General features: G+C 39.3%; 1 protein-coding gene across 1 annotated transcript in view; it reads right to left on the reverse strand.

The window, feature by feature from the left end:
* ARHGAP10 (Rho GTPase activating protein 10) overlaps window positions 1-9,707 on the reverse strand; it is a 446,487-nt gene that overhangs the window by 39,295 nt on the left and 397,485 nt on the right. Inside the window, exon 20 of the mRNA XM_006886993.1 lies at window positions 306-465. Within this exon, the coding sequence (XP_006887055.1) occupies window positions 306-465 (160 nt within the window). The remainder of the gene's footprint in view (window positions 1-305; window positions 466-9,707) is intronic.

Here is a 9,707-nt window from a genome sequence, read left to right on the forward strand (position 1 = left end):
GTCAGAGGCAGTGAGGTTGGCGCAGGATAGAGCAGGGTTTAGCACTGTTGTGCATAGGGTCTCTATGAGTAGCAAACGACTCGGCGGCACATAACAACAACAACAACAACCACCACCATTCAATGAACTTTGAGGAAAGGCTGTGTTAGATGGATCTGTTTCCCTATGGAGCCCCACTTCCCACTGGGCAAAAAGCAAACGTCCAGACTGACAACTTCAGAACCCACCAACCTTGTAAATTTCAGAAAAAAAGAAAAAAGTCAAGGCCTACTTTTCCTCAGTGCCAAACAGAAGCAGTTACTTACGAAGCAGTTGTCCAATCCCCAGAGCTCTCGCCATCTGTGAGAAGGTGGTTTCTGTCTGGTCCTGGAGGCCCCTGGACAGCTGCAGCGGTAGGAGATGGTGAGGAAAGCGAGTCTAGACTGCTGGTAGGTGTCTCCTCCTTAGGAGGGTGGGCACTGTCACCTAAAAGGAAAAAAAAGGCATTACATTTCAATGAAAATACAAGAGAAAAGAAAAACAATCTCAGAAATAATTACATGACATTATTTGATTAGCCAATCAAATGCCATTCATAATTTTTTGGGTTGTGTTTTAAAACCAAGTTGCTTAAAAGAAATCACAGATAATACATACTGAGAGTATTTGCCTCACAGTAATTAAAATCAGATCAAACAGAAGACCAAGTCTTAATGGCAACCACAGGATTTCCTCAGCTCTAAAATGCTTCCAACGATAACCTCAAGAACAGCGCACCAGTCCTGCAGGTCACTCTTCTATCCAGCCACCTGATGGATTTTTTTTAAGCCATTCCCAGTCACCACTTAGTGTATATAACTTAAACAACTCAAGAGGGACTTTGTCTTCTGAACTGGTATGTTGGATTACAATTTAATAGCCCAACTTAATAAAATCCCTGGACATAGAGAAACTTTCATTTTCCTGTGAACATTAAGGAGGATGTTATATAAGAATCAAGCCCCTGCAGTGACTGCAGGGGATGAATTTAAACCAAACCTAAAAAGCATTTGTTACATGGGTTGCATGATATATGCATTCACAGAGGACCATTTTATGAAATATGCTTCCCATCATTTATACACATTATGGGCTTTGGTGAAAAATGCAGAGCTTGAAAGAGCAGCTGTTTCTCCTCCACTGGCTTTCCTGCTTCAAGAGTAGCCCAGCTTCCCTAAAACACACCTGAGCAGCACCCATCAGAGCCTGGGCTTGGCAGTCACATCCACAGTCCCTGATAAATGTTACCTCTCCAGGTGTCCTGCAAGGGCAGCAGCATACTATCCAAATGGGATAGATTTCACTGTTGTTTCATGGGTAATTAATCATAACATTCAACCAACAAAATGTCATGGAAGCAAATAACCACCAAGAAAAGGTCCATACCTCCAGGCACTAAATGCTCTGGGTTGACCTTACCTATATTTGTAATCATTTCTAGGACTTAAAAGGGATTCTGAGGTGGTGTAAATGGGTAAGAGTTCAACAACTAGCCAAAAGATTGGCAGTTTAAACTCAGAATAAACGACTGGCCATCTGTACTCAAAGAGGTCCAAGCCTTAAAAACCCTCTGGAGTACAGCTATAATCTGCATACAGGGGCTCACCGTGAACTGGACCTGATTTGACAGAAACTAACAACAATGGAATTTGAAAGAACATCAGGAACAAGGAAATTTCTCTGAAAAATCATCCTGGATGGATTTCAAGTCTGCTAGTAATAATTCTATGTTCATAATAAGCTAGATCCCAAGATACTGATTTTAAAAAGTGGTTGTATAACTCATGTTTGTTATTGTTAGGTTCCATTGTGTTGAGAATCACTCAGAGCAACACTATGAATAACAGATATGAATCCTGTCCGACCCTGTGCCAACTCACAATCTCTGACACTCTCAAACCCATTGCTTCAGTCACTGTGTCAATCCACCTGGTTGAGGGTCTTGCTCTCCTTCACTGTCCCTCCCACCTCTTCACGCATGATGTCCTTCTCCAAGGAACAGCCTTTCCTAGCAACATGTCATGTATGTGACACAAAGCTTTGCCATCCTTGCCTCTCAGGAGTCCTCTGGCTGCACCTTCTCCAAGGTATATCTATTTGTTCTTTTAGCAGTCTGTAGGAAATTATGTGCACTTCTCCAAAACCACAATTCAAAGGAATTAACTGTTCATCTGCCATCTTTATTCACTGTCCATCTCTCAGTGGCACAGCAAATGACTGAAAAGATCATGGTCCGAATCAAGCACACCTTAGTCCACAAATTAACATCATTCCTCCTCCATAATTTGGAGAAGTCTCTAATTGCAGATTTTCCTAGTGCAATACTTCCTAATTGTTGGTATCAAGGAAATTGATTGTGGATCCGAGTAAGAGGAAGTCAATGAGAGTTTCAATCTTTTCTGTATTATGATGGTGACTATTGGTCCAGTGGTAAGAATTTTTTTTTTCTTAACATTGAGATGTAATCCATATTGAAAGCTGCCGTATTTGACCTTCTGCAGCAAGAGTTTCAAGTTCTCCTCACCTGCAGCAAGTTAATATTGTGCCATCTGCATAACAAAGGTTACTGATGAGCCTTCCTCCTATCCTGAAGCCACATTCTTCTTAACAGAGTCCAGCTTCTTTAATATATTCAGCATACAGATTGAATAGGTATAGTGAAAGATACAACTCTAATGCATGTCGTTTTAAATTTTAAACCAGGTAGTAGTCCTTGTTCTATTTGTACAACAGCTTCTTGGTCTAGCTATAGACAATTTGTTTACATGGACACAATTAAATGTCCTTGGACTCCCGTTCTCCTCAATGTTAGCTGTAATTTGTTATGACCGACATGGTAAAATGTCTTTGCATAGCCAAATAAAGCACAAACAAACATTTATCTGTTATTCTTCTCTTTTAGCCAGGATCCATCTGACATCAGCAATTATATATCCCTGGAGCCCTTGCCTCCTCGAAATCCAGCTTGAACTTCTGGCAGTTCAATTCATGTTTACAGCAATATTATTCATAAAAACACAGAGTTGGAAACAGGGTTGTTTTTTGGATAGTGTCTATCAGTGGATGAATGGCTAAAGAAACTTTGGTACATTCACACAATGGAGTATTATGTATCACTTAAAAATCATTAAGAATTTAGGGACTAGTGTACAAAATAAATAAATCTAGAACAAATTATGCTGTTACATTATTTATGTACCATCAAGTCAGAAGTGACTCACAGCTGACCTTCCAGAGGGTTTTCAGAAGTAGTAAGTCAGGGAAAAGACTGCCTATCTATTTCCCATGACGTAGTTGTATACTCAGACCATATACCTTTTTGTAGGCAGGACAACCCCTGACCACTAATACACCAGACCTCAAGTGGCATTACGTTTATCACAAAAGGACACTTATTGTACAAGACTCCTGTTACAGAAAGCTTAGAAAAGGTTTACACACCAAGTCAATCTTCAAGGGTTAACAGGATGGGAAGGGCAGGAGAGGAAAGTAACAAGAAATATATAAGGTGAAGGCAAAGGCAATACACAAGAAGGCGCTGATTATGCAGAAGACATGACAGTATACAATGAAAACCCCAAGAACTCAACAAAAACCTGTAAGAACTAGCAGATCAATTTAGTAGAGTGGCAGGATAAAAGATCAATATACAAAAGTCAGTGGGATTCCTCTATAGTAACAAAGAAATCACAGATAAAGAAACTAGGAAATCAACACTATTTACAACAGCCAATGACAAATTAAGATACTTAGGAATAAATATAACTAGAGACACAAAAGTCCTTTACAAAGAAAACTAAAGAACACTTCTGCAAGACACAATAAAAGACCATTAAAAAAAATGTTCCCTGTTCATGGATAGGAAGACTCAATATAGAAAAAAATGGCAATTTTACTAAAAGCCCAATACAGATATCAAATTCACTTTTCAAAGAAATACAAAAGCCAATTGGCAAGTTTATCTGGAGAGGAAAGAGACCTCAAATAAGCAAAGCACTTCTGTAAACAAGAATGAAATGGTCAGCACAGCACTATCTGACCTCAAAACCTACCAAAACAGCATAGTACTGGTATAATGACAGGCACATAGACTAGTGGAATAGAATCGAGAACCTAGAAATTAATCCATCTATCTATGACCAACTGATATCTGTCAAGGAAACAAAAACCTATCAAATAGGGAAATGACAACTTCTTCAACAAATGGTGTTAGCAAGACTGGACTACTACCTGTAGAAAGCTGAAGCAAGACACAAATCTCTCACCATACACAAAACTAAACTCAAGGTGGATCAGAGACCTAGGGGTAAAGCCCAAAACGATAAAGATCATATAATAATAACTATAAATATATATATATATATATGTAGTAACTATATAATAACTATAAAGACCATTCATGATAGACACTATCCAAAAGACAACCCTGTTTCCAACTCTGTTTTTATGAATAATATTGCTGTAAACATGAATTGAACTGCCAGAAGTTCAAGCTGGATTTAGAGGAGGCAAGGGCTCCAGGGATATAAAGTCAAATCAAGCTTAGAAGGTCTAGCACATGGTATAAAAAGGCTGACAAATACAGCCAGAACCAGGAGAAGATAAAATTGAAGAATGGGACCTTCTAAAGATTAAAACCCTGTGTGCATCAAAAACGTTTTCCAACAGAGTGAAAAGAAAACCTACTGACTGGGATAAAAAAATATTTGACAATCACACAGCGTCCCAAAACAAAAGTTTACAGAATCCTATAGGACCTCTACAAGAAAAACACTGATGATCCAATTATAAAATGGGCTAAAGACAGGAAAAGACCTTTCACAGTGGAAGATATTTGGATGGCCAATAGATACATGAAGAAATGCTCAAAAATCACGGGTAATAAGAAAGATGCAAATCAAAACCACAATGAGATACCATTTCACCCTAGTAGCAGTAGAAAAGTTTAATAGGAGAACAAGTAATACATGCTGGAGAGGAAGTGCAGATAGGAACTCTTGTGCACTGTTCGTGGGATTGTAAAATGGTACAAACCACTCTGGAAGATAGTTTGGCATTTCTTCGAAAAGCTGAGCATAGAAATTGCACATTACCCAGTTATTCTACTACTTGGAATAGACCCTGAGAAAATGAGAAATGGGACACAAAGGGAGATATGTGCACAAATGTCCATAGCAGCATTATTCACCATCACAAGATCACAACCATGCTTACTGAAACTGAGGAGGACCTGAAGCGCTTGCTGCAGAAGGTCAAGGACTGCAACTTTCAAAATGGATTGAAGCTTAATATAAAGAAAACAAAGATTCTTACCACTGGGTCGATTGGCAGCATCATGATAGATGGTGAAGAGATTGAAACTATTAACATCTTTAGTTTTCTTGGTTCCACAATCAACACTCTTGGCACCAGCAGCAGCCGGGGGCGGGGAGGAGGGAGGAGAAAGAGAAGGCATACTGCATTGGGAAAGTCTACTTTCAGAGACCTCTCCAAAGTACTGAAGAACAAGGATGTCAATCTTGAAACTAAGGTGCGCCTGATCCAGGCCATGGTCTTTGCAATCACTTACTATGCATCAGAGAGCTGAAAAATGAGTAGAGATGATAGAAGGAGAATTGATACCTTTGAGCTCTTTTGTTGGAGAAGAGTATTGAATATTCCATGGACTAAGTGAATGAACAGGTTAATCCTGGAGAGGGTGAAACCAGGCTGCTCCTTAAAGGCAAAGATGCTGAAGTTTTGTCTGACATACTTTGGACATGTTACCAGGAGAGACCAGTGCTTGGAGAGGGGGGTCTTATGCTTCGGAAGATGGAGGGATAGCACAGGAGAGCAAGATCCTGGATGACATGGACTGACTCAGTGACTGGAGTAATGGGGGTAGGTGTGTTGGAGACAGTGAGATTGGCACAGGATAGAGCAGGATTTAAGGCTCTTGTACATAGGGTTGCTAGGAGTTGCTGGTGACTCGACAGCACATAACAACAAGATCATGTGAACAGCCCAAATGCAGGTACTGAGAAATGCAGGTACATTCACAGACTGAAATATTATGCATCATGCAGGAGCAATGATTTCAAAAGTTACTATCTAACTTGGGAGGGATTGGAGAGCATTATGCTAAATGAACTAACTCAGTCCCGTAAGGACAAATAGAAAAATAACTAGTAAAAGGGGTATAAGAATCCAAGGCGGTGGAGGTTAGGAGCAGAAGAGTGAGGATAGGCAGAAGGGTAATCATAGGGTTGCACGATTTGAAGGGTAGAGGGAGAGGGTAAAGGAAACAGGAAAGATCTGGTGTGAAAAACAATGTATGCAAACTTTGTAAGCAAATCAGAATAAAATTTTATTTAAAAAATGAGTTGAATAGATATGATAACAGATTAATCAGTGGTAATTATTGCCAAGGAACAACACAATATCTATGAATGACTATTTAAAAAACTAGTACGGTTTGTAAACCGTCACTCTAAAAAGAAATTAAACAAATGGTTGTGCAAAATAATTCCAACTCTGCCCAGTTTCAACCAAAACAATGAATGTTGTTGTTTTGTGCTATCAATCCACCACACTCATAGCAACCCTAAGAACAATGGATCTGAACCCTGCTTTGTCCTGTGCCACCCTTATAATTTCTGAAATGCTGGAGCCCAATGTGAAAATCACAGTGTCAATTCACATCACTGAGGGTCTTCCCAGCCCTCCCTGACACATGAAGTTTCCAAGCATGTTGTCTTTTTCTAAAGACTGAGTCCCCTTAACAACATGCCAAAATATGTGAGATGAAGCTCCAACAGAACATCTTAAAAATCATTGTCTAGAGATTTTTAATCTGTGGTCCTCAGGTCTGGTTTTAATTGTTTTTGGTCCAACATTCTTCTAAATGGTATAGCACTGGTCATTCCATTTGCTGTACAGAGATAACTCGTGGTTGCTGTGATGCTACACTGATGTGTCAAATGCAAGAATGGTTACCCATGCTGGACAGTGTTTGGTGGAGCTTCCAGATTAAAACAAGCTTGGAAGCAGGAGTGGCATCACTTCTGAAATAACTTGCCTCCGGAAACTCTATGAACGTGAAGAAACGATGAAAGTTATACAGGTGTTCAGGTCTTTTGTTCATAGGGTCGCTATGAGTTGTCTATGCCTCAACGATATTGAACAACAACAACAATAAGAGAAGAGCTGAATTCAGTGATGAAAAAGTTAAAAACGGCACTTACGTCTTGAGAATAAAGCTCTTATGGTAGCAACTAGAGGGCGAGGACAGGATGATCCCAAGCAGAAGAATCTGCTAAAGAAAGATTTCCCGACCTTTTTCTATGTTGAGAAGCAAGGAGCAAGAAGTAGGTTATGGCAGGTCAGGAGATAAACCCTGTACCTGTTGGCAAATCTTTCTCCCTAGTTTATGTCCCCTTGTAAATCCTTGAGCTGTCTCAGCTCAAATATATAGATTAGAATCCAATTATTCCACTTTGAATGAGTTCATTTTTTCCACAACCTCTGACCACAATAAGACTAATTAGAGTAATTCATTCCCAAACAGAAGGGGTAATTTTTCAGGCAAACGAACCAAAACCCATTGATGGACCACTGTTATAGTTTTCCTTTTGATTTATTATCCTTTTGAAATACAGTCTTACTTTGGAACAGAGTCTACCACTTTTCCCTGTGCATGGATAGCTTAATTCCAGTCCTTCTCTGCAAATAACCCCAAGGAAAATAGGGGCAGGCATTCCAGGGTACTCAGGCCTTCCCTGGTTCCCTCAGTGATCATAAGCAATGAGGCCTTTCAAAATTAAGAAGCTCTCAAATGGAACCACAGTACAGTCTAAAAGTAAATCCCTGAACATTTGCTTAATCTACAGCTGCCAATTCAGGACTTGGCTAGAAGTAGCAAAATATGATCAGTTCTGAAGTAGAGAACAGGATAACCTCTACAGTGAGTCAGACACAAGCAGCTCCTTGGCTTCAGAAGACAAGATTCTGGCACTCAGTTCTCTTTGGGCCACATTCCCTGTCTGTGAGGCAGAGCATTACATAGGCAGGCAGCAAAGGAGAGTCCGGGACCAGTTCCTGACTCACTCCTACAAGGAGAAGCCTGTCAATGAGAAGCAACTTTATAGAACTGGACACTGAAGGTCTGATGTTCCTTTAAAAAGATGCCTGAAATATTTTTGCATCCAGATACACTAATTCATCTACATTTCCTCTAATCCTCCTCCCAAGCAGACTGACGCAGCACAGACTGCCATTCAGTATATTAAATCACATTCTATTAAGAGAATTTCTCTCGTCCTTCCTGCCAAACAGTTGTAATCTGAACCCTCAAGTGAAAATAATCTTGATAGAAGAGAATATGATCAAAGACATATTTCATCCAACTTGCCAAATGTATACAATTCCTCTTTCACTCTTCTTGAGAGACTCAAGGAATACAAAGGAAGGCATCAAACATATAAACATGATTATTTTATATATATTATATATATTTTTCTGCAACTCTAGTTCTTAAAAAATAAAATAATTACTTTTTAAAAAGTAAGACGTAGAAGTTTCAATGTAATTTCTGAAATAAAATCTGTAAACTCTGTGAAACTGATGTATAATTGAGAATGAAATTACAAATACTCTAGTTATTTTCCATCCTTCATTTCTTTCCAGTGGTTATACAACTGCTTTCTTTAGGTATTACTTTATAACAGGCATCTACAAATAGACAATTCGCCTAGGAGGAAAAGGTTGTTTCAGTAAGTGAACAAAATGGTACTAAAGGACTTTCATTATGAATAGAAGCTAAGATAAGAAATGCACCAGAAATAGAACTAGCACCAGAAAATGACTTCTGCACACCATCCAGCTTAATTCAAGTCTTTCTTCTTCACAAAGCATTTTTCCAACCACCTCTCCTGCCTCCCCTTTTCTCTTCTCAATCAATTTTGCATTTTACTGTCATCTGATGGTTTCATGACCTGGTTTTACATCCCCATTTCTATCATCAGACTTTGAGGGTGAAGACCACATCTCAGTCTTGATAATCCTTAAAGAACCCAATGCTGTTCCAGGAAAATAAAGACTCAACAGAAAAGACTATGGACTTGCTACCACAGGATAGATCATTAAAATGGAAATCCATTACCTTTGGGAATGAAAACATCAAAGCATTCTTACAAAATCTGCATATGTTGCTTTTCATCCTACCTCCAGGGCACAAACATTTCTCTTTTTATTTGCTCAATAAGCATTTACTGAGTTTCTAGCTCATGTACGGCACATCACAGATGCTAACATATAAAGGTGAAACACCAGTGCCTCACTCTCAAGAGTGAGAGTGCTTATTGAATGGTGCAGAAGGCAGGTAAACATCAAAAAGCAGCCATGTGACTGTAGCAAAGAGCTTAGAGAACACTGAGAAGGGAGCTCCTAACCCTGCCAGTGAGGTGAAGGGTGTGTAGAAATAAAGAAGCAAAGAAGCAAGAAGGGGAAGACATTACTGTCACAATTCTAAGCAAAAAGCCCCTGGAAGAGAAGAGATCAAGGCTGAATGCCTAGAACAAGGAGAGAGACTGTGGGAGTTTTGCACAAGAAAGGGGTGTGAAGTGGGGTAAAGAGATTCAGGGTATATAATACCTTATATACTGGGTATATAACACTTTCCCATGCCTATCTATATCCAGATATATATGTTC

This window comes from Elephantulus edwardii, unplaced genomic scaffold (assembly GCF_000299155.1).
Source record: "Elephantulus edwardii isolate Elephantulus edwardi_28Jun2011 unplaced genomic scaffold, EleEdw1.0 scaffold00053, whole genome shotgun sequence".
Taxonomy (NCBI): domain Eukaryota; kingdom Metazoa; phylum Chordata; class Mammalia; order Macroscelidea; family Macroscelididae; genus Elephantulus; species Elephantulus edwardii.